Source organism: Knufia obscura, assembly GCF_036327395.1.
Source record: "Knufia obscura strain CCFEE 5817 isolate CBS 148926 chromosome Unknown scaffold_18, whole genome shotgun sequence".
NCBI classification, from domain to species: domain Eukaryota; kingdom Fungi; phylum Ascomycota; class Eurotiomycetes; order Chaetothyriales; family Trichomeriaceae; genus Knufia; species Knufia obscura.
In genome coordinates, this window is record NW_027042704.1 from 103,190 (window position 1) to 127,129 (window position 23,940).

The 23,940-nt window shown below is 51.7% G+C and overlaps 10 protein-coding genes across 10 annotated transcripts; 4 read left to right on the forward strand and 6 right to left on the reverse strand.

Annotated features, from left to right (window-relative positions):
* Positions 1 to 545: 545 nt before the first annotated feature.
* On the forward strand, positions 546 to 2,282 carry PMZ80_010497 (uncharacterized protein; the record flags this gene model as incomplete). The annotated part of the gene is made up of 1 exon (XM_064878886.1): positions 546 to 2,282. One exon carries the CDS (start codon positions 546 to 548, stop codon positions 2,280 to 2,282), a length of 1,737 nt encoding a protein of 578 aa, XP_064725287.1.
* A 211-nt stretch (positions 2,283 to 2,493) lies between these two features.
* Positions 2,494 to 3,921, reverse strand: PMZ80_010498 (uncharacterized protein; the record flags this gene model as incomplete). The annotated part of the gene is made up of 1 exon (XM_064878887.1): positions 2,494 to 3,921. One exon carries the CDS (start codon positions 3,919 to 3,921, stop codon positions 2,494 to 2,496), a length of 1,428 nt encoding a protein of 475 aa, XP_064725288.1.
* A 1,807-nt stretch (positions 3,922 to 5,728) lies between these two features.
* PMZ80_010499 (uncharacterized protein) lies at positions 5,729 to 6,159 on the forward strand (the record flags this gene model as incomplete). Its single annotated transcript, XM_064878888.1, has 2 exons — positions 5,729 to 5,737; positions 5,860 to 6,159. 2 exons carry the CDS (start codon positions 5,729 to 5,731, stop codon positions 6,157 to 6,159), a joined length of 309 nt encoding a protein of 102 aa, XP_064725289.1.
* Positions 6,160 to 6,478: 319 nt separating this feature from the next.
* PMZ80_010500 (uncharacterized protein) lies at positions 6,479 to 7,324 on the reverse strand (the record flags this gene model as incomplete). The annotated part of the gene is made up of 1 exon (XM_064878889.1): positions 6,479 to 7,324. One exon carries the CDS (start codon positions 7,322 to 7,324, stop codon positions 6,479 to 6,481), a length of 846 nt encoding a protein of 281 aa, XP_064725290.1.
* A 562-nt stretch (positions 7,325 to 7,886) lies between these two features.
* On the forward strand, positions 7,887 to 9,568 carry PMZ80_010501 (uncharacterized protein; the record flags this gene model as incomplete). The annotated part of the gene is made up of 2 exons (XM_064878890.1): positions 7,887 to 8,457; positions 8,598 to 9,568. The coding sequence occupies 2 exons, from the start codon at positions 7,887 to 7,889 to the stop codon at positions 9,566 to 9,568; spliced, it is 1,542 nt and encodes a 513-aa protein (XP_064725291.1).
* Positions 9,569 to 9,842: 274 nt separating this feature from the next.
* Positions 9,843 to 10,922, reverse strand: PMZ80_010502 (uncharacterized protein; the record flags this gene model as incomplete). The annotated part of the gene is made up of 1 exon (XM_064878891.1): positions 9,843 to 10,922. The coding sequence occupies one exon, from the start codon at positions 10,920 to 10,922 to the stop codon at positions 9,843 to 9,845; it is 1,080 nt and encodes a 359-aa protein (XP_064725292.1).
* Positions 10,923 to 11,415: 493 nt separating this feature from the next.
* BGL4 (beta-glucosidase) lies at positions 11,416 to 14,301 on the reverse strand (the record flags this gene model as incomplete). Its single annotated transcript, XM_064878892.1, has 6 exons — positions 11,416 to 11,580; positions 11,650 to 11,826; positions 11,912 to 12,765; positions 12,817 to 13,754; positions 13,823 to 13,896; positions 13,945 to 14,301. 6 exons carry the CDS (start codon positions 14,299 to 14,301, stop codon positions 11,416 to 11,418), a joined length of 2,565 nt encoding a protein of 854 aa, XP_064725293.1.
* A 1,230-nt stretch (positions 14,302 to 15,531) lies between these two features.
* Positions 15,532 to 17,418, reverse strand: PMZ80_010504 (uncharacterized protein; the record flags this gene model as incomplete). Its single annotated transcript, XM_064878893.1, has 1 exon — positions 15,532 to 17,418. One exon carries the CDS (start codon positions 17,416 to 17,418, stop codon positions 15,532 to 15,534), a length of 1,887 nt encoding a protein of 628 aa, XP_064725294.1.
* A 497-nt stretch (positions 17,419 to 17,915) lies between these two features.
* PMZ80_010505 (uncharacterized protein) lies at positions 17,916 to 18,808 on the reverse strand (the record flags this gene model as incomplete). The annotated part of the gene is made up of 2 exons (XM_064878894.1): positions 17,916 to 18,478; positions 18,556 to 18,808. 2 exons carry the CDS (start codon positions 18,806 to 18,808, stop codon positions 17,916 to 17,918), a joined length of 816 nt encoding a protein of 271 aa, XP_064725295.1.
* A 2,903-nt stretch (positions 18,809 to 21,711) lies between these two features.
* On the forward strand, positions 21,712 to 23,616 carry ILV3 (dihydroxy-acid dehydratase ilv3; the record flags this gene model as incomplete). Its single annotated transcript, XM_064878895.1, has 1 exon — positions 21,712 to 23,616. One exon carries the CDS (start codon positions 21,712 to 21,714, stop codon positions 23,614 to 23,616), a length of 1,905 nt encoding a protein of 634 aa, XP_064725296.1.
* Positions 23,617 to 23,940: the final 324 nt, after the last annotated feature.

Sequence of the window (23,940 nt, forward strand, 5' to 3'; positions counted from 1 at the left end):
AGGGAGGGTAATCACTGGAGTTTAGCAAAGCCCGTACGGCTGTTCAACGTTGTAGCTTTCACGATCATCGATAGCTGATGAGGAATGCTGGTTTATGCAGGTAGCTCGTACAACTGGTCACACTGAATCCGGATCGAGGAATCGTTGCGAGACTGGCATGGCAGGAGCGATCAACGCGACAAGCGCATAGGGCCATTGTGACCCGCCGTACAGGTGGTTCGCTCATCAGTTTTGTGCTCAGTCCACAACCTCCCGAATATGGCATAGATCAGACGCTCATTGCTTCTTGCTGGTCTGAAGAGTACCATGGGGGCCAAATACCCCGGGGACTCGTCTCGCTTCTGCATGATTGTGGGTGTCCTTCACGACGATACAAGGGACGTCAGCTCCCATCAAATCCTTTAGGCCGCCCACAGCAGTAACCACTTCCTGGTATAGACCTGACGAGGTCTGCGGCACTAGGAATACGTTGGTCTCTCACTCTAGATAGATTGCTGGCAAAATCCTGTCTGCTGCTTCTCCTTTTGCTCAAGCTGCTACTAACGATGTCTACCATTGCGCCCCTCAGCGCTTCCGCAGTCCTCAATGCTGTGTCCATCGCATTGTTGAGTGTCCTCTCACTGTTTGCAGGCGTCTACCTCTTCACCACGATCCGATTTAAGCTCGCCTATCGCAAGTTCAACGATGCCAGCCACGGACAGAATCTGCGTCCTCCTAAACTTCCGGTCACAATACCATGGGTCGGGCATGCGCCCTCCTTCCTCTCCTGGAAGCCACACAAGTTCTGGGCCGAGCTATTCTCCTGGTATCCAAGAGCTGTTGGTGCCTGTACGATAACATTGGGCGGAAACTCCACAGCTGTGATCTTCAACACGTCAGCCGCACAATACCTTTTACGAGACAGGAAGCTGGGCCGGGACGATCAGAATCAGCAGGTTGTGGTTCAAGGACTTGGCTTGTCAAAAGCCGATTGTGAGTCGTACTATGAGTATCATACTCCTCCTGCAAAAGGCGCGGTGGCCGGGCATATCGAGTCCGAGAAGATCAATGTTGAATATCTGCTGAAGACCGACCGGGTGAACGAGATGACTACGGAGTTTCTCAACACATTCAAGCAGCAAGTGTCGCAGGCCTTCCCAGATGGCGCCACGGAGATCAACCTGAATGGATGGTTAAGAACAGTAATGTTCCAGGCATCCACCACAGCACTAATGGGCAGTAAGATCCTCGAGATCATTCCCAACCTCGAAGAGCTATTCTTCCAATTTGATCAGGACATGATGAGCCTGTTTTTCGGCCTGCCGAAATTCATGGTTCGGAAACAGGTAACAAACAGGGACCAAGCCCTCAACACCCTCACCCAATGGCACCAAGCCGTCGAACAAGAATCCAACGGCAAGATCATCGACCCAGAAGCCGCACCATGGGAACCACTCTACGGCTCCCGCGTGAACCGCGCACGCCAGCTCTATTACCGCAAGAAGAACCTCCCAGTCCGCGCACGCTCCGGCCTAGATCTAGGCATGCTCTTCGGCATCAGCAGCAACGCCATCCCCGCAACAGGCTGGATGCTAATGCACATCCTCGACTCAACCCGACCAGAGAACAAACCCACCACCAAAGACGAACCCACCCTCTACACCCACATCATGTCCGAGATCCGCGAATCCCAAAACCCCGACGGAACACTCAATATCCCAACCCTAATCAACCAGCCCATCCTCCTCAGCACCCTCCACGAAGTCCTCCGCGTCTATGTCGATGTCCTCATCAGCCGTCAAGTCACCCACGACATGACCCTCCCACTAAGCCACCCTCCCACATCCAATTCCACCACAAAATTCACACCCTCACCCTCCCGCTCCCTCTTCCTCCCCGCCAACACCCTAATAATGCTCCCCAGCTACCCCTCCCACACAAACCCCGCAACCTGGCAGCAACCCTCCCAACCCCCGCCCTCAACCTTCCACCCCTACCGCTTCCTGTCGGCCCCACCCGACGCAAAATCCACCGATAAACCAATATTTACAACAACGCCCTACAACGGCATGTTCTTCCCCTTTGGCGGTGGCAAGACGATTTGTCCCGGGAGGGTCTTCGCGAAGCAGGAGATTCTCGCGAGTGTGGCGTTGTGTTTGCTGGCGTTTGAGTTTGAGGTTGTGGGGTGTGTTGATGAGAGGGGGAAGATGACGGATCGGTTTCCGGGGTTGAGGGATACGTTGCCTGGGAGTGCGGTTATGGTTGCGAGTGGGGATATGAGGGTTAGTGTGAAGAGGAGATAGAAGACAGTTCAGACGGATCGAATTCTGAGTCAAATAAAATGTAAATGTGATACGAAGTGTGCTTTGCAGTGCTGCTGTTTTCCGCTCTGCAACTGCTCGTCCGGAACTCCTTGCTAGATCAACCTCTGCCTCAGTGGCCCAGAGGGGCCAAGCCGCCCTACACCGACCCGCTAAATGCAGAACCTTTCCTACCACCAAATGCCGCGCAGCATCATTCAGTCATTACATCGCCGTCCTTCTTTTCCTCCTTTGCTTTACTGGCATCTTGATTTGTGGGATACAAACAAGCCCTAATCTGCAGTATAACATCGCTCACATACTCCCTGCCCTGCACCAACACTCCATCCATATGCATGAATGGATGCGGTACACCGGGATACCGTTTTGTAACAACATTGTTTCCATGTTCTCTTAATGTCTCTGCATATGCCTCAGCCTCATCTCGCAACGGATCGACCTCCGCCGTCCCAATCCACGTTAATGGCGCTAGATCCTTAAGATTCGGCGCACTGAGCAGGTTGCTATACCAACTTACATCACGCATCATCTCTCTGTAGCTTGGACGTCTCGAATGTGATTGTGAGGTTGGCGACGGTGACCCGGCATCCCTATTGCGGTCGATTTGAGCTTGAGCTTGTTGATTCGGCTGCTGTGGCGTCAGACTCATCCACTTGAATGTGTCAAACCACTTCAGTTTCTTCCAGTCTAGGAGCGGAGCATGTTCGCTCTCCCGCATACTCTCCCACGGACTCTCTTCGGGTGTGTTGTATTTCCGTATGTCGCTGATGCTTGGTGTGCCGACTACCACGCCTTTGACTCGACTTGCAAATGAGCTTCCGGCGTCGCGGAACATATGGCTGAGGACAAGCGCTATTGTTGCGCCTGAGGATTCACCGCCGAATGTGATGTTGTGTGGGTCGATAGAGAAGGTCTTGTGGTTGACCAGGATGTGTGCTACCGCAGATAGCCCATCCATGATACCGATTGGGAACGGATACTCGGGTATCAGTCTATATTCCACATCAATCACGCAGCAGGGTGCGCTAGCGCAGATATGATGGCAGATATGTGCCGAGGTCTCGAGGTCTCCTACTGCCCATCCTCCACCGTGGAAGTTGAAGTGTACTGGCCAGACTTTCCTCGTTCCTGGCTCTTCTCCGGGCGGGACGTATACGCGGACCGTAATGTCGCCGGGATATTTCTGCCATCCTGGCACTGATGTTTCGCCGATTCCACCGACGCCGGTCGCAGGGGCGGTAGCATAGCTGTAGAGGGCTGAGAAGTTCGAGCGCACGATGTTTATGTCGTTTGACGGAGTTGGACCGGGGGCTATGTAGCTGTTGTATAGTTTTACGAAGGCTGGATCTAGTCTGTCGATTATGGAGGGGTGTAGAGGGTTTCGAGGGTTCTTTTGCGGCGGCTGCTGCGCCTGTTGCTGCTGTGGGTGGACGGCCATGGCTATTGGTGCTTGCTGGGCATTTGCGCTGCTGAGGAAATGATTGTAGCTCGTGGTGTTGTGCCGAAAGAGGTTGTTATTTGGTCTTGCTGCCCCGCTTGCAGTACCGCCTACATTCGAAGTGGGAGGATGGTACTTGTATGCGGACTGGGGCTGTATCGGAGGCTGTAACGTGGAGCTCATCCGTAGTGAGTTTCGGACTGTACCGCCGTCAAGTTGACCTGTGACGACTAAGGACGTGGCAACGGGAATCGGATTTCCACACACAATTCTACGCGGGAAGTACGCGTATCAGAAGAAAGGTATCTGCTGGGTTGATCCTAGCCCTTCCGAGAAATATGCTGTGGAAAGTGACAAGCTTGCGCAGTATGATGGTCCGGTTGCAGATGGTATGGGGTTATTGAATTCATGATTCGGCTCGGTAGTGGTGTTCATGTGATGGAGATTGACGCTGTCCAGTTGAACCTCCGATGCACGCTGCGGACTTTCCGGCCAGTCAGAAGAGGAAGAAGCTCATGAGGAGGTCCGCAATCTGAATCAAACTTGTCCATCTTCACTTTGACGTACGAGTATCAAGGACATCACACGACCATTACCCCGAGGACGGTTCCGCCTCTTCCTCGAAATGGCTGATGAGAGGATGAGAGAACGGCTGCCGCAAGAAGCGGTGTCTTGATGCTACTGCCTGACTTGTACTGCTATTTTGAGTATGGCGCTAGTACCGATTGGTTTGCTCATGAATATCTGGCAAGAACCACCACCGTCACTTCCTGTGAGTGTATCGTCGCCGATCGAGCGTACAACAAATGTGACAGGGCTACCAAGGACCTGGGCAGAGCGCTCACGTTAGCTGACCCTTATATGAGAATATCACAGTCAGCTGCGATGTCCTGGCTGGCCTAAGTAGGTACTTGCTTCGTGTGAAGTACTTCAGCAATGCCTTCACCATTTCCAGCTTGAGACAAAAAAAATGTACGCAGCATCATTTAGATCGACGCTGAACGTAAGGACTATGTTGCGCACCTTGCGGTAAGACTTGGGACAGTGCTAGTGCTTTTGACGGCTTACGATGCTACCTGACCTCACTCAGTAGAATGACGGTGATCCAGTCAATTGCTGAGGCAACTCTGGCGCATTCAGTGAGCCTGTGATCTTCAGCAACATGCTCAACAGCAGCACTGACCGGTCGAATTTGACATCAACCTCGTCTAATTGACGTTGATTGTTTCGATTTGAGCCATGTTCACCTCCTGCAGAACGCATTCGAGTCAGAACCGACCCTCAAGCAGGTTCATGCAAGCCACGCTCGACCCCGGTTATTTGTGGTACCTTTGATACTCTACACCTGCTTAAGCTCATGCCTTTTGCTTTCGGCATCTGGGTTTCATGTGGTTTCGTTCCACCATTGTGAGCTCTCTAAGGTCTGTTCAGCGGTCTGAGCGTCAGTGTGACTTGTGTCGCACATCGATGCGACGCTTTGAGCCTACATCATGTAGGATATGAAGCGACGGGGGAGCGAGCCAGGTGCCACTACCATCTCTGACACGAAAGCGTCGGCAGGTCCAGTCAGACTATGGCATTACTGACACAGATGAAAGGCGTGCTCGAGGTAACGTATCAACTTACAAACGACATAGAGGGCGCTCTGACTCTCTCGCTACTGACTGTCTACTATATCTAGCAGCTTTTTGCTCACGTTGTCAACTTGGCGAGATTGGTTCCTTGCATACCGATCATAGACCGAAGCACTTGCATAGACTTCCCTCTAGACATAACCTCTCTAGATCGAGACACTCTTTTTCCTCCAGATTAAACACAATGCATCTTCTCAGCTTCGCCCTCGCCGGCTCACTCCTCGCCATCAACACAGTCAACGCACGCCCAAGCAACCTCAACACCGGAATCACTCGACGATCCCCACCATCCACAAGCGACCAGTCATTCATCAACATGGCCCTCAACAAGCACAACACCTATCGCTCCCAACACGATGCCAATCGTCTGATCTGGGACACAGCTCTCGCGTCCACAGCCGCATCGCAGGCCCAAGGCTGCTCCGGTCAACATACCGCAAGTGGCCCCTTCCCTACCATGTACTAACCCGCTGACTAACCTCCACAGTCCAACAACGCCTACGGCGAAAACCTCTTCGGCTTCGGCGGCACCAACAGCGACAGCACCGATTTCATCGCTAAAACCGGAGAAGGCATCGACTCATGGTACAGCGAGGTCGGCTCTTACGACCCCAATACCGAAAGTGGTGCTGGGCACTTCACTCAGCTTGTCTGGAAGTCGACTACTAAGCTGGGATGTGCTTGGGGTGGGAAATGTGATGCTGGTGGGATCGAGTACTTCTTCTACTGCGAGTATGATCCGGCGGGAAATATGGGTGGGGTGTATGCGGAGAATGTAAGTCCTTGAGAGAGTTGTTCATCAAGGTTGTGAAGCTTGCACTCACGTGAAAGATGCTCTGAGCATGGGTCTGTGCTAGGTACGTGACAACGCTGCGGCAAACGGTAGCGGGCTCTGAGAGTTCGCGCAATCGTTCCTGTTCGGTAGTGTTCGATTGTAGGGACGACAAACTGGTCGACATGGACTGCCGGACATCAGTGCTCATAGAACAGACTTTAGCTTGGATGCTATCTACGCTGGAATGACAATTGATCAAACATGACCCAAACTCCTGAAAATGCAACAAGGACTACGTCGTAGCTTCCACAATTTTCCGCTCCGTATCCAATCATTGCGCGTTCATCCCAAAAATGTTCAGCAACGACACAGCACTTCCATCGCCATTACGAGCCCACTCTGGCACCCTCCCATTCTCAGCCCCCGCCTGTATCTCAAGCATCTCCTTACACGATTGATTCATGACCTTCGTGCCATCAATGTACTCCGAAAACATCCGCAGCTGCATCGGCATACTATCATCCTTGTAATGCTCCTGCACATCCGGCTTCTCGATCGCGAACTCGATCCAACTCCAGTCGTCCCGAACACTGGCAGCCTGGATGCACCCGCGAACCTTTGAATCACCCCACCAATCTGGCAGAATCTTCTCGTTTGCAGGACGGCGCGCATCAAGACGTGTCATTTTCGTGAGGAAACGGGTGAGACAACGGAGAGCGCTTCGTGCATTGCCACCATCGTACATGCTCCCTGCTTCGACGTCGCCTTTGAACTTGTATTCGTCCTCCACTCGCATGCGATAGACGTCGATGAGCAACTTGTAGACTTCGGCTTCAGGACGGGATTTGAGCCAAGTCTTGTTCTTGAGGGCCGCGAATGGCTTGGCGAGATGGCAAGGTTTGGTTGTGGTTTTGGTGGAGCTCGTTGATGTCCCAGATTCTGGCTTACTGGAGCGACAACGCCGTTTATGTCCTTTCCAGTCTGCCCTTTGGCACTCGCGTGAGCAGTAGCGGACTGTCTTGCATTTGGCGCATTGTTTCAGGGGATCCTGGCAATGACTTTGGGGTTTGTGACATGAGGCGCATTGTATTTCGGGTTCAGTGTCTGGTGTAGACTTGGGTTGGAATGGTGCGGCTCTTGGGTCGACACGTGGATCTGTGTTGAAGTTGAAAGACATGGTGAAGGTGCCAGGATGAGGTCTTGGTATTATTGAGCAAAGGTGGTGGACGAGGAAAGGGGTGCTGAAAAACCTCTTTGGGGGTGGTCAGGAAGGGATGGGTGGCTTGAGAGATCAACCCACACAGTCTGCCTGGATGAACGTATTCGAGAAGCACTAGAGGAATGAGCAGTTTGGTGAATCATTTTATATGCTATTGTTGCGCGCAGATGGTGCAGGGGGTAGGTGCCTGAGGATGCATAGACTACAGCGGAACATAAAGCTGCATCGTGCAGCTGCGTAGTCGCTTGGAAGATACGTACCACGCTAAACCTCTAATAGCATCGTGCCTTCCTTGAACGACATCAGTGGGTGCCGAACCAAATTTCACAACGCAACTGCCTTCACCCAGAGGTGTGATTACCACAACATATAAATAACAACCACTGCAGTCAACATGTCTGTGTCAACCCTACTCTCCATCATCCATATCAAGACTGCCGTTATCATCAATTCTGCAATCATTCTGAATAGTGAATTTAGTCAGCTACATCATCTACTCGAACCAGGTTAACAAAATATCATGTCTACCTCTGCACCAATACCAGGATTCTACTACGACGCACAGAAAGGAAAATACTTCCGCATACAAGCAGACCATCGAGCGCCTGCAGGTGCAGCACATAGTCGTAGTGCGATCAATGCCTCCCAGCAGGCGACTAAGCTAACCACCGCCCTTACCACACGTCGGCGCCGAGAACAACTGGGCACCATCAAACGCATCAATCCATCAAGCTTTTCCAACTTGTATCTTCAGTTTCGACTGGGAACTAGCAGCAGTGCTAGCCTTCTAGCTCGATATTATGCGTCGAACCTACAATCTCGATTCGCTGCAGCACCAGCTCACTCTTCACTCGAATCCGTCACGGTTAGAAGCGGTGTTGGGGAGATCTTCTGTGCTATGACCAATGACAACCTTGCTCAGACTCGTGTCTATCAGCTGAACCCACTCAGCTATGAAGTATTCGATAACGACGAAAACATCCAACGAATCCGCGAACCCTCACAGACGTTTGATGCACATCGTTCAGGCCTTCGCCAGTCACCTGTTGGTTTGGTTCCTGCGGGGCGGCAGCATATGGCTGCTTTTAATGGTACGTCTGTTTCAATCATGTCTGAAATCACCTCACAGCCAATATCTGGTGACTAAGAAGGTTTATCTGGAGGATGCTCGATCGATCACTGAACCAGACGTCCTCATATATCAATTCATCTGAGCTGACTGTTCACGTAGGACAGCACCTGACTTGCCATGCCGGCAATCCCGATCGTGTGAACACGACCAACGAATACTTTGGAACGACCTACCAACATTTTGGATTTGCAGACACAATCTGGGATATTGCAGGCACTCCAATCGTCAAAGACTTCTACGATGTGGTTACCAAGTCTTCAGTCGCCATAGCCGCTAGTAATGGACTATGGATTGCCGATCCCACGGTCTATGTCAACCCGAGTGCACCACGAGACAAAGGTCGACCACAAGACGAGCAAATGGCGGTGGCTTACCAAGATGTCAATATCGTGATGTCTGGTCAGCGTTCAGGAAGAGTCAACTTCATTGACGTTCGAGCGCCTGGATCTGTATACAGGATTCATCATTCTAGCGCCATCAACGGCATAACGACTGCGCGTACCAATAACCATATCATCGTTAGCGGTTTTTCAACTACCGATATGTATGATTTACGATACACGAAAGCAATCGATCAGACCCAATCGCAAAGGCCTAGAAAGCGTGCTGGGAAGAAACGCAGTCAGGTGATGTCTGTGATTTCGTCCAAACCATTTGTTTCTTTCAATGTTTCCGATTCCCGCACGTCAACCCACTACGGTTGTGGCAAGCCTCTAGCGTACCTCTCGAGCCACGATATTGCGGTTGTAGCGACACGTCGGCGGACAGCTGAGGGCAGACCTCCGCAGAACAGAGTCACACTCTACCAAGCTTCGACTGGCAGGGTTTTATCTGGTCCACTGACAAATTCACAACCTTTCAACGAGATCCATGATGTCGCTGTGGCTCGGGTAAGAGATGGACCTGAGAGCATATTTGTTGCAACGCCGCAAAGGTTATATGAGTGGAATGTGGATGTGCCGAACCAGGACTACGGATATATTAGCCATGAGTGCTTTCCACCAGACAGTGAGCCAAAGCGGGTGAGGCAATGGCTCGTAGGCGACGAAGGTCCTCTCGCCGAGAGGTAGGCTGTTCCTGTGCCGGTTATCCTGGAATTACGAGAATAGATAGCATATCGTTGGGAGGGTGTCAAATACATACGATTCAATGCATGTCAGTTTCGCTCAAAGTATTTTTCCCCAGATGGACGACCATTTTCAGTGATCCGTCCAATCAAACAAGGCACAGTCATCCGAAGCTGCTTTGCACTTCTTCGAAGGCAAGCAAACTTCGAACATTGAGTTCGAGCCTAGAGATAAAGGTCTGCTGGTTGTGTGAAGCACATACTCACCCTCGACCCAATCAAATCTTGGAATTCAACTTGCGTTCATGTGACAGTGAAAGCAACCACTTCATCCCCTCAACCGTGTTCCTCAGCCAGACCTGCGTCCTCGATATCTGCGGATGGGACGTCCACCAGCAATGCGGCAGCCCAGGATAAACATCAATCTTGACCAACTCGCCAACCCTCTCGAGTTCCCTCTTATACAAGAACCCACCATCCCGCCGCGGGTCAAGACCACAAACACATATATACGTCGGTGGAATATCAGCATGACTTGGAAAGTGGAACGGCGTCAACAGCGGCGACCGAAGATCAAAGTCGGCAAACCTTTTGACGGCAGTTGTCAATTCGTGGTTCGCGAAGGGTGCATCTGCGTTCTGCCAGTAGCTCCGATATTCAGTCTCGTGGTCGAAGAGTGTGCTCGGCTCTCCATTGTCATCTATGCACTCGTCTGTCAAAGCCGGACATGTCAGGAGACAGCCTGTGAGTTTGGGGCTGAGCTTGTCGTCCCGCACTAGATGTGCGACGATCGCTGCGTAGGTGCCGCCGCCGGAATTCCCGGAGATGATGAAGCCTTTCGTGGGATCGCCGCCGAGGGATGGGGCGTGAGTTGAGGCCCATCTCACTGCGTCGTAGCAGTCGAGGACTGGGATGGGGAAGTCAACCTCGGGGTGGCGTCTGTAGTGGATGTTGAGTACGACTACTCTCAGCCTGGTGCAGAACAAGCGGCAGATTAGAGCGTCGGTGTCGAGGTCACCCATGAGGAAGCCGCCTCCGTGGATTTGCACGATGACGGGCAGGTTTTCATGTTCTAGACTGGTTGGTAATGGTGCGTAGCTGCGCACTTTGATCGTGGTGCCGTCCCGGACGGGGACATTGTGATCCGTTTCAGTCCAGGTTGGCGAGTGGAATGCGACGCCGAGGACTTGTTGCGCGAAGACGGATTTGTTGTACTTTGCGCAGGCGGCATTGAAGCCTTTGCGCAGTAGAAGGTGGTTCTCCTGGGTGGGCAAGCGGGTCTTGGGCCAGCCTTGTGTGTTGAAGATGTGTTCTAGTTCTGGGTCGAGCTTAAGCAGCTCATCGTCAGTGTAGGACATGGTGAGCTCGGCCTTGGTGGAGCGTCTGCTTTCTTGGTGACTATGGCGCGCGTGCGTACACGGTACGGGATGGGCGCAGAGTAAACTATATCCGTGTCAGCATCACGCTATGCTTTCGACGTTCGTCGTAGTAACTCTTTGAGATTGGAGAGGATACTGTTTGAACCACAAATATTACAGAGGTGAACCGTAGGAGGCCAAGTTGATGAAGGTGCTTCCTCTGGTAATAATGTCTTTACCTAGTCTGGATCTGGTGCTAGTGTGAATTGGGTAAAGACTTCATGACCCGAGGGAGTAAAGGCATGTTTCAGGCGTCCCATACTTGTCAGATTAGAATTCGCATTTTCGCAGCAACGAGCTCATCGTAAGGGTGTAAGCTATCCTGATCGAGAAGACGTCCACGCGAAGCTTGCTCGCCGATAACCCATATTCGCATGTCCGCAGATATGTGCAATGTCGTCCTATTCGGCTACTCGAGGTAAACATAGCTACGTCACCGCTCGTACACTCTCTTTGCAACGGATGCTCGAGTGCCATTAGGAAACAACCAGTCTTCACTCTGCTTCCACAGAGTAATACGCTCATAGAGCCAGACTGTGATCTCTCCACCATCATCACCGGCTGCGGAACACGTACCACGGTTTCCAAACTTCAACGGCTAGTCTTTCAGGATAGGACGTACTTATAGCCGAGATGACAGCGGCAGGTTCCTCGAAGAAGCACCTACAAACACGGTTTTCTCATGTTTGCTAACGAACCAGTTTTGAGACACAGGATCCCAATTTGATACATCGCGCCGAGTGATGTTGGCACGGAATGTGGCTTGTCCGCCTGCAGGGATTTTCAGTCGCTCAAAGCCTCGTAGAACTCGCTTTGGTTGTTCTTTGCCGCCTAAGCTGAGATACTGCGTACGGGTAGAGTCAGCACGGATTATGATCGACGATAGCACGGTAAAGTGACGGGGCACTTCCAGGAAAGCTGGGACTCACCATCTGCACCACCTCGTCCCCTGCCAGATCTCCAGTATTCTTGATCGAAGCGGAGACGCTGTATAACACGTCGTATAGAGCAGGATTGCCGCCTGGACCTCCGCCTGCTGGAAGTAGAGGCTGCGGCTCGGCGTCATGAGAGCCTGGGGCGATGAAGTCAACACTCCCGCCTCCGTAATCGGTTGATTTGGCAGCGACATCCGGACTTGCATTGTCCAGCCAGGGATAAATGTATGCTTCTTCTCGAACGAAGCCTTCTGGGAATGTGTACTGACTCCAATCAAGGCTTGCATTAGCACTCATTGACATCAAGACTCGCTGTCCATCGTCGGCCTCATACTCGTAGCGTGTACCCTGAGATGACGGTGCTGGTCCAGTGAAGCCGACAGTAGGCTCGTAAGATCTGACCCCTTTAATCTTTTCGACCCTTAGTCCCGAGTATTCGAAGGTTGTGTACGACAGGCCGTAACCGAACTCGAAAAGTGGTTCTGCCCCAGAACGGTCGAAGGCGCGGTAGTCGGTAAACACACCCTCAGTGAAGTCTGATTGCGGTACGTTGCCGTTGGGTTGGTAAAGTACGTCCGTTCCATAATCTTCACGGCGACGTGCCCAGCTGAAGGGAGACCTTGCAGCAGGATTCATATCTCCGTAGAACACGTCCACGATCGCGTTGCCGGATTCCTGGCCAGGTAGGCCAGCCCATACTATAGCAGTTATATTCTCGTGGTCTTTCCAGTCCCCGATAAGAACTGGTCCCACGGAATGTAATACAACTATAGTATTCTGGTTGATACTGGCTACCCGTGCGATGACGTCCTCTCCAGAACCCCACAATGTAAGGTTATTTCGGTCACCTGATGTTTTGTTAGTTGCGCAGAAGATAGGAGAGAAGGAAGTTCAGGCACCATAGTTGTCTTCAAACCGGATGTATCCTTCCCCAGAGTTTGCGTTAACAAACACAAGAGCCACATCCGACTCTCGAGCTATCCTTTCGATCTGAGAGTGAGCATAGTTGTCTGTTACGGCCTGGAATACTGATTGTTCTTGCAAGGCACGGTTCTGCAACGCTGTTTCGGGGGAGACGAGGTCTGCATCAGAAAAGATTAGTAACTGGCGCCAATCAACGCTAGGAGATCTGGACGTCAAGTTTGAGTCAATCATCTTACAGGGATATAGTGCTGTACCGGAGCCCCAGCCCGACCCAAGAGTGCCGCTGTTGCATCCTCGATCCCAGCATCCATTTGGTCCCAAGGGATTCGAGCCCGCGTCTTCGCCGATGACTCCGACATACCGCGGCACTTTCAGTGGTAGGGCATTGTTGACATTTTTCAAGAGGACTGTGCCTTCAGCGGCGATCCTGCGCGCAAGCATGCCGTGATCCCGGCGGACATTTTGGTGGTAGTTGATCTGCCCGTAGCCGGTACCCTGGTAGAAATGGTCGTAGCCAAAAGTATCTCCCGTCCATGAGTTAAAGTCGATAGCCTTGCCTGACTTATCACTGCCTACCTTATAGTAAGCCGCCATGATCCGTGTTACCATGTCATCGAGGCGCCATTCAGGGACAGTGCCATTCAAGACAGCGAGGGTGAGATTTGCTCCAAAGTAAGATCTGCCAGTATTGAACACTGTATCTCCTGGCATGCTTTGATCTAGTCCTGCTAAAGCAGAGCTGACCCCGGAATGTTGAGCCATCCAATCACTCATTACGAACCCTTGAAACCCCAGCTCACTTTTCAGCAAGTGGTTCAAGATATACGAATTCTGGCAGCTGTAACTGTTGTTGACCTGAGTGTACGCGCACATGACGCTCCCGACGCCTGCTCTGACTGCGTCTGCGAATGGCCTGTCACTTGTCAAGATTTGCAGCATCTCTGTGAAACGAGACGCAGCAATCTCAGGGTGGCCACTTACCATAGATATAGCTCATGCATCGTAACATCGTCTATGTTTGAACTAAGGCTTTCAGATACCTCCTCATAACCGTACTGTTCAGGTTAGCATCCAAATGCGGTGGTAGTGTTAGCGTATCATACCTCCCTGGCCTCTGGCGCCATTCGAAAGTGTTCTTGTTCATTCCCAATGAAATGCTTGGCACATGCTACAACGCCGGCATCCTGTATTCCTTTGATTGTTTCCGAGATTGCCACGCCAGTCAAGACCGGGTCAGGACCAAACCCTTCCCAATACCGGCCTCCTGCTGGCGAGCGACCTAAGGGGCTGGCCACCGGTCCGAGCAGAACATTGACGCCGTGATCGCGTCGCTCAATGCCTTGAGCGTAGCCTCGGGCATACATAAGCTCTCGATCCCAAGTTGCAGCAACCGTGATTCCTGAGGGAAAGAACGAAGCCGTGCCGTAATTACTCTCTTGGGGAGAATCTTGTAAGCACATCGCGCGAAATCCTAGACGTGGAACTGATCCGGTCTGACCAACGCACGCGTCGCTTTGCCATCTGCGGGAACAGTTTTAGCAAGATTGTTCCAAAGCTTCATTGATGTCGTACCCTGTCCCTGTGGTCAAGTTGACCTTCTCTAACAAAGTCAACTGGCTGACGAATTGACGAGCTTTCTCATAAGCGTCTGCCCAGTCTCGAGTACCATGGCCCCAGGGTGACGGATAGCTAGGCGGTGACACCTAAAGACATGATACGAGTTAGAAATTCCACTGACCGGAAGCAAGCTATTCTTTGAGAAGCCCTACCGCTAGCTCAGCAAGCCCATCCTTCGCTGTAGCGACAACAAGAGCCAGTAGGTAAGTCCACTTCATCCTGGTTCTAGTAGATCTTATTTTTTTCTCGATCATACGAGCACGAACTGAGATATAAGGGTGAGAAAAGTGGTCCGCTAACCTTTCACATGCGTGCTGTACTCCCTCGGGTCATAAAGTATTTACCCAATCTATCGTGCTAGTGTAAATTGGGTAAATACTTTATAACTCGAGGGAGTAATAACCGAAGCTTGTTGTGAGAAAGGCGGTTTGCGCATTCTGAGCCTGTCAGAGCTCACACGAGTCAATTGGCATACTAGTAGCCTGTCGGGTTATATCCCGAGGAAGCAGTTGCATCAGGAGATAAGCGACTCGGGGGCCTAATGTCCTAGGCCGATAGATCGTTCTCTCGAAAGACACGATCCACCCTAGCGGCAGTCAGGCAACGTCTAGCATGTAGTCGACATGAATTACTATTCGACCATTTAGACGTCGAGGCGGGAGCATGGTATCAAGCAGCGAGGCATGCGTATCGTTATATTCAAAATGATTACGTGCCTTGGCATCATCACTATTAATATATGGTGCGCCGTACCACGGTAATCTAGATAGCGTGCTAGGCAACGCGTAAAGTGCTAGGTCGATAGCTAGCCTCGTCGGCGAAAGATAGTATGTCTTCCTATTAGCTCACGAATTTCCGCAAGCTCGCCCGCACCAATTAAAGTAGCAGTGCAAGTCTGCCAAGCTGCACCAAGACGCTGTAATTATTGACAAGATAGCGATATACGGATGACCATAACAGCCATGATCGAAGTCAGGACCACTCCGTCAGAATTACCGAACCATTTGTGCACTTTATGCAATACCACTACCTAGCTATCGTCCTACACAACCTGAAAAAGTATCTACCTTGCTCTACGTGCCCGCCTCAAGCGCCGATGTAGTTTGACGTCGAATCCTTTTAAGCTCAAAGGTGTCGCCGAGTGGTGGCAGTTGAGAGGGCAACCGCAGCGGTTCGAACGAGGCATTCGGATCGGGAGTATTCGGCGTCGGTAGCGGAGAATGAGCCAGTGGCTGGTATGAAGAGCTCGATGGTAGAGCCTTTCGCTTTATTTGGGGCGATTTGGTTGTACTGGGTGTCGTGACTGAAGGAGTAGTTGATGGCTTGTCATTGGTGAGAAGCCGCCTCACGAAGTCGATCAAAGGTGGGAACCAGAAAAGAACTGCGACCCATTGGCCAAATGTCCAGTCATCCCTGTTCACAACGTCCATCTGGAAGTACTGAATGACCATTTGTGCTTGGTAGCCAAAAGCTAGGCCAAAGACCAGCGAAGCTATCAGAAGGACGATGAGGCGAGTGACGGCGGTGTTGGAACTATTACGCATGGCGGAGAAGCGGCTGCGCCAGCCAGGAGCAGGTTTTGTAGGAACTGAGAGATGAGTATTTTTGCCAGAGAACACCTGTCGGTATTGCAGCACTGCAAGCACGACTGTGGTCCAGATCCAGAGTAAGATCACTGTCTTGATGTTCGGTAGGGACTGTTTGTTGTAGAAGAGAGTCAGATATCTCAGCGGCTCATTGTGCATGTTCTCTTGGCAGAGTGACATAGCAGAGTAGCCACCACAGGTGTCAACCTGAAAGAGGCTGTTGCGAGCTTCTGCCAATCTTTCCGGATTGTTTGACACTGATAGGAGATTGCTTAGCAGCATGAAGAACAGTATGCTTGCCACAAGCCAGCTAACGATAACTAGTGCCGTAGAGAACCATGACTTCTGCCCCTTGTGATGCAAGAGCATCAGTGTGAAGACCGGAGGCATGAACGCCGTGATTGCGACCGAAAGCAGCGCATACCCATCGAGAGGGTTGATGTTCATTGGGTCCATCGAATACGAAGCGATGACGGAGGAGACGCCAAAGTAGCACTCGGCTGCCAGAAACATACTAAGACCCTCTTTCCAACTCTCGGGCATCGAGGGTCGATTTGTCGGATCCTTGAGAACCTGTAGTGCACTCGATGTCAGTACACCAGCAGCACATATGATGACGAGAATGGCTTGTATGATGTATGAGATCAAGACACCAATTCCGAATACGTCCTGGTTGGCGTCAGGCAGACCACAGGTGTTGGAGCAAAGTCGATACAGACAGGCATAGGTCTGAGTAATGTCCATTGTCGTCTCGCTGGTCAAAATGGTCCCTGGATCACAATCAAATTTGCACTGGTCGGGATCCCTGGTCGCTTGGCAAGTATCGAACAGGCACAACGTGGTGTTCAATGTAATGCCTTGTACTTGCGTCTGCGCATTGGTGACAGGGAAGAATGACTCGGCCCTCGACATTTTGCCCGAGCCCACTTCCTCTGTGATGTTGCCAACATTACTGCATATGCCAAACAGATTAATGCCTTCTGCAACAGATGAGATGTTCGCAGTAGACGTGTCGTTGAATGTATAGCTATCTTTGTTCAGAAGCAGCGAATAGTTCGAACACGACTCGTAGCAGTTACCTCCAGGGCATAGAGAGGGAAAACCAGCTTCGTCGACCTGGCTCGAGCCATAGCTCAGATATCGGTCGCCGTCGATTTGGAGGAATGTGAAGGCTGATGTGCTAGCAGCGGATGAGGTTGAGGTAGTGGAGCTCGAGGTTGTGACGACCGCCACATCCGAACTTGAAGTTGACCTGGAGGACGTCGAGGTTGTTACTGAAGTCGATATCGTGTCGGTGCCTACCGTCACGATACTAGCCGTAGGAACAGGCGCTGTCGCATAAGATTGAGGAACAAAAGTCGTTGATGTTGTCATTTTGGTTAGGCTCTGTTATGACTGGCCCACGAGCTGCTTTTGGGCAGAACTGGAAGGCGCAAAGGATTGATGCCCCCCACTGAGTAGTTGCGAAGAAGAGATACTTGTAGTGAACGACGGGTCGGCTGCCCCAAATACCTCGATATGTGGCCAATACAAAGATCGTCCACCAGGTCGGCTCATCAAGGTGCACGGAGTCTGCTAAGTATTTGAACGGTAATGAGTGCGTCACATGCCAGGCTGTGGTAAAGATAGCCCGTCGAAAATGCCTAGAGTAGCACGTCCGTATTTGGCGACCTGACCGGTCGCGTATCGAGCCGCATCGTATCCAATGACTGCGAACACAGCGAGTCTGCCAGCCACTGACCACGCATGGTGAAATGGGCTGGGTCCAAGAAGTCGGGCGATAATTGGTCAATCGATGGACGAAGGTGTGGAGATTGGACGCCTGAGGCTCAGTAAAGCTAATTTGTTGGCTTGGCTTGCAAGGCTCGCAATCAAGATGCGGCTTGATCAAGTTTGCCGGTATCTTTGAAATGCAGCCAGTCCCTATTACGAAACCTCCATTTCTTTACCCAATTGCTCAAGCTCTCAAAGTTCCTGCAGACATGGGGTACATCGGTTTTCAGCCAGTTCTGATCTGTCTCAATGTCGTAGTGCCATCTGTCCATAGCAATATCACCACTGCACATGATGCCCTGTCTCAAGTGGTCGATGCAGTGCTCACGATGCCATATGAGTTCCGCCTCGGTATCGTTGGGAAAGTAGTGCTCTGCATGGAATGTCTTCCGGATCCGGTCGAGACAGTGAAGCTGATGAAAGACCTCGAGTCCGTAGCTATGATAGCGCGAGTCCACATTAGATATATTGGACTCTGGTAGGTGCTGAATATCGAAACCAGTATGGACAGCAGCCTGGATAACACCGTCGACAGGGTCTTGCAGAGCTTGCCACAACGCGTCTGTCTCGGCCGAGGGCAGACTACCATTGGTCGACGACATGTATGATTTGTCTTCGGCGAAGATGACAGTTTCGTACGAGATGACTTCAGCAGCAGGATCTGCGTAGAAGTAGGGTCAGTGAGCTGTGAACGGCAACGGCGCTACTGTAGAGGACGGTGCATTGATTGGTACGTACATGAGTTGTCCTCAAACATTCGGTGGTAATTGTCCAAAGGATGTGCACCTTGCACATGACGCATGTGTAGAACATGAAATAGTGCAAGTGACGTGATCCATAAGACTGTCTGGACGACCACTATGACCAGCACGTGGACCAGCGGTACCTGTTTCTGCCTCCAGGACTTCCTCTTTTCTTGAGAGTCTGAGCAGATCGATTCGTCCTTGTCGATGGGCACATACTCGTACCTTCGAGTGAAGCTTGAGAACATGACTTGCAACACTGCCGTGACAAACGGGAGCTTCTAGAGCGTATGATTGATCCCAGAGAACACAAATCTGATTTTGCAGGACAACTGGTTGATCCTCCAAAGTTCTGTAGCGGAAGTGAGCAACAACAGTGTACCGGTATACATCTGTCCATATGGTGACGTAGGTTTGTGTAGAAGGTGCAGTAACGGCCAGGTTGTGGTCTTGCCTGTCACACCCCGCAGAACCGTCGTGTGCGCTGTACGCACTAAAATCCTACTGTACAGGCGTTGGAGTTGATTTTCCGGGACGTGCCTGTTGATGCCGGCTCACGAGCATGATGCGAGAAATGATCGGCGGACGACTCCCTTGCAGGCGCTTTTATCCGACTCCACGGTTGCACTGACCATACATCGCTTGGCCCCCTTTATGCACGCTAAGCTTCCCAAGCACCAAATGAAGGCGCCTTGTCATTGCTTGAGATAACGCTGCTGAAGAACAGCTGGCGTCTTGGTCCGGCCGCTCACGCTTGCACACGGTGAGTCTGGCATGTCGGTTGGCAGGATTGTGGAGGTTGGCTGAGTGACAATCGTGGTTGGTTTGAAAGTGATCCTTTTCGTTGCGAGGATGCACAGGCGACGTTGCGCTCACTGGTGATCAACCTGACTGACATCCTCATTCATGCAGTCCAGGTTCAAGTCACCAGATAGATCGACAACGGCACACTTCAGAGCTTCCTGTTTGATATCCCAGCTCGAGGAGAGATGTGACGTTGGGGAGGGACTGAGAAGGACTGCCGAGGAGGGGCTTCGTTTTGACGGGTATAAGAGGCTGCACGATTGCACTGTCTCGGAGTCAGACAGCACAGACCTCGCACCATTCTCTTACAAAGCACTCATCTGACACAAGGTGGAATCATGAAGCTCTCCGGAGTCGTACTCGTCGCCTTCGCAGCGCTGGGTGTTGCGAACCCAATGGTACGTACTTATGTCACTCGAGACTCTGATGGGAGCTGACTGTAGCAGCATGAAATGCTCGACAAGCGCAGCTACTGTACCGGTGCTTGGGTCTCCAAGCTCTTCGAAAGGGGGGAGCTCTGTCCGCCAGAAGCTGAGGCTGGTCTTGAAAAGCGTGGTCCTTGCACCCAACCTTGGATCACGAAGCTCGATGCTAGGGCACTCGAGTGCCCGCCAGAGGAGGAGGCCGCCATTGCCAAGCTCTTCAAGCGTGGCGCTTGCGGTGCACCCTGGATCACCAAGCTCGATGCTAGGTCGATTGAGTGCCCACCAGAGGTCGAAGAGTTTGACGCCGCCAAGCTTCACAGAAGAAGCTACTGCACTGGCATGTTGCAGTCAAAGATGAAGCGAGAGGCCCCATGCCCTCCAGAGTCAGAGTAGAGTTAGACTGCGTCAGGCAACACGATATGGCTGACAAGGTCTGAGACCACTCCTGATTCTGCAGGCATCCAGTAGCGAGACATCGCACATCTCGTCATGAAGTAGTTCATTTGAGGGTCTTGCTCTTATAATCATATGATGACATCCTCGCGAATGCAACTGAGGATTTGCGATCTTCTGCTAGACATGATCATCCATCATTGTGCAGCACGCTTAATCGTAGCTGTTCACTAGCAGAACCCGACTGGCACCGCTTGATATTATGCAGAAAGTTGACCATGTCATAGTGGTGATGATTCCTGGTGAGCCGAGAGTTCGACCATGACGCTCGCTTTCGCAGGCTGACTCCAACCAACGTTTCGGTTTACGATGGACCAGATATCAAGTCAGGTATAAACCCAGTCTGTTGAACGAGGAGTTCCCCATCTGTGCTGTCCCCAGCAAAGCTCTCTGTTGGCATACGTCCTTTAGAGTGTCCAACCAGATCTTGGCGCAAGAGGAGACGGCTCACCAACAGGCTGAATCTTCAGATCTAGGTTCCAATAATGTATACTCGGAAGTCCATCGATGGAATACCTGGCTAGCTAACTCAAGCGGCCAGTCTTCTCGCCATACCGACTATTATTTCACCATGGTCTCTGCCCACAAGTCGCTCGGAACCGGGGTCTGTAGCGCGCATTGCTGGCAACAAGCCGAGAAGCAGCTATGTCCGACGGATTCGAAGGAGCCGATGCTGAGGTAGATTACCATGGGTGTCGTCGATGAGCTGATCATACTCTAGGCATCACTTTTGGGACGTCGAGTCTCTGCTGAGCAGATATTTGTATCTCGTGCCTTGAGTAGATACTCGATAATGAGTGATCATTTGCCCGACAAAGCGCTTAGTGCTAAGAACACGGATGGTTCAGTTTGACGGGTGCCATAGACAACATGTTGAAGAACAGTCCACAGCCATCGTTCTTGCTGGTTTGGCCGAACGGGTGATGCCCAGTGTTGGCAGACTTACGCTGCCTGGGTTATGACATCTGGTATGTCGTGTCGACGACGACGCAATGGCTGTGCATTCCAGTGCAAAGGAAACTCCAATCTATCAAGCAAGCCATGTTACTAGGCGTATCTCTCAAGAGATGTTTCGATGGAACAGACAATGTGATGCGATAAGCAGTAGACATGATCTTGTGAGCTGCGGCTGGCTTGCTCAAGTCCTTCAGGGTCTGTAAGCTGTGCTTACGGGCAAGCCTCTACAATAAACGGGTGCTTATTGGTGCCCATCTAGCCGAGAGCGCGCCCGAGGATCCACCGCCGACTGCGGAGAAAAAAAGTTGTCTGCGACTTGATGGCGGCATGCGATCTCGAAGCTCTCAAGAGATAGATTCTGAGTCAGCTGCGACGAGGAGGGAGAGTTCTTTGCTTCTACTACTAGGTTGTTGCAGGTTGAAGCTCTCGTAGTGAGCTTGTAGTGGATATAGCAGAGTATTGCACTTCTGAGTCTATTCTCTCTGGCGAGCAGCAGGACGACAAGAGTCACGATGAGAACGATATTGCCCTCGAGGCTCCTTCGGCCTCAAACATGGACTGCACGAAGCTCTCAGATATCTTCCAGGAACTTCTCTACAACTTTCAGACGACAAGATGACGCACCGAAAGACCTGCCAAAGTCCGAGCTTTCTGGCCTCAACAAGGTCTCTGGAAAGATCACCCAGCCAAAGTCTCAGGGCGCTTCACAAGCTATGCTTTACGCGACCGGCCTGGATGAGATAGGGATGTCGAAGCCCCAGGTTGGCATCAGCTCAGTATGGTGGAGTGGCAATCCTTGCAATATGCATCTCCTCGATCTCTCGAACATAGTCAAGAAGGGTGTGTCGGACGCTGGGCTGGCGCCCATGCAATTCAATACTATTGGAGTTTCGGATGGTATCTCGATGGGTACCACAGGCATGAGATACAGCTTGCAGTCAAGAGAGATCATTGCAGATTCCATTGAAACAGTCATGCAAGGACAGTGGTACGATGCCAATATCTCCCTGCCTGGTTGCGACAAGAACATGCCGGGTGTGATAATGGGCATGGCAAGAGTGAATAGGCCCTCACTTATGGTCTACGGTGGCTCGACCAAGGCTGGCTGTGCTACCACTCAGAATAATGCCGATATTGATATTGTCTCTGCGTTCCAAGCCTACGGTCAGTTTATCTCAGGTGACATCAACGAAGAGCAGCGGTTCGACATCATCAGACACGCTTGCCCCGGACAAGGCGCTTGTGGAGGCATGTATACAGCCAATACTCTGTCCTCAGCTATCGAGACGCTCGGTATGACACTACCTGGTAGCTCCTCCAACCCAGCCGACTCCCGGGCTAAGCAGCTCGAATGCCTGGCTGCCGGAGGTGCCATCAAGAATCTGCTCAAGCTCGATCTTAAGCCATCGGACATTATGACCCGTCAATCTTTCGAAGAGGCCATCGTACTAGTCATGATTACGGGCGGTAGCACGAACGCTGTTCTGCACCTGATCGCCATGGCCAACGCAATCGGAGTGGATCTCACAATCGACGACTTCCAAACCATCTCCGACAAGACACCCTTCCTAGCTGATCTCAAGCCATCTGGCAAATATGTCTTCAACGACCTCTACCAGATCGGCGGCACGCCTGCACTGCTCAAATTTCTGCTCAAGGAAGGTGTAATTAAAGGTGAACACATGACCGTGACTGGCCAGACCTTGAAGAAGAACCTCGAGAATGCGCCAGACTTCCCCTCGGACCAGAAGATCATTCGACCATTCAGCAACCCCATCAAGGAAACCGGACATCTGCAGATTCTGCGCGGCTCACTTGCACCTGGCGGCTCAGTCGGTAAGATCACCGGTAAAGAAGGTCTAGTCTTCAAGGGCAACGCCAAGGTGTACAACGAGGAAGACCTATTCATCCAGGCTCTCGAACGAGGCGAGATCAAGAAAGGCGAAAAGACAGTCGTGGTCATCCGCTACGAAGGACCAAAAGGTGGGCCTGGCATGCCAGAGATGTTGAAACCTAGCTCGGCAATTATGGGCGCTGGTCTCGGCCACGATGTCGCACTCATCACCGATGGTCGGTTCTCAGGCGGCTCCCACGGCTTCTTGATCGGGCATATCACTCCAGAAGCTATGGAGGGTGGACCAATCGGGCTCGTCGAGGATGGCGACGCCATCACAATTGACGCGCAGAACAGAGTGATGGATCTACATGTTGAGCAAGATATTCTAGACAAGCGACGAGCAGCGTGGGAGAAGAATCCTCCTAAGCCAAGGACGCTGCGAGGCACGCTGGGCAAATATGCTAAGCTTGTCAGCACGGCGAGTACCGGGTGTGTCACTGATCTCCCTGAGAACACGAGCATTCATCCTGAGCGAGCGACGAAGGACGACCAGCATTACCGATTGCAAGAAAGTGTCTGAATCACGTGCACCGACTTGTTGACATCTTGCCGGCTCGATCACACCCCATGACTGATTGCCCATCGGGGGAATTTGACGCAGACGATAAAAAGGCAGACGCGGCGATGAGACCACGAATACAGTGTCCAGCGTCGTCCGAGCGCTTCGGGCCTCGCCTTTGTGTGCAAGGTCAAGTTGGAATGCTCTCAAGGACATGTGCAGGCAGGCAGGGTCATTCGGCTACCTCGATATCCGGTGCAATGACCGATTACACCTAGTTTGAAGGATCGATCTGACAAATTGCTCGTAGTTGATCCAAGAAGCGGAACTCCATTCCAGAAGGGC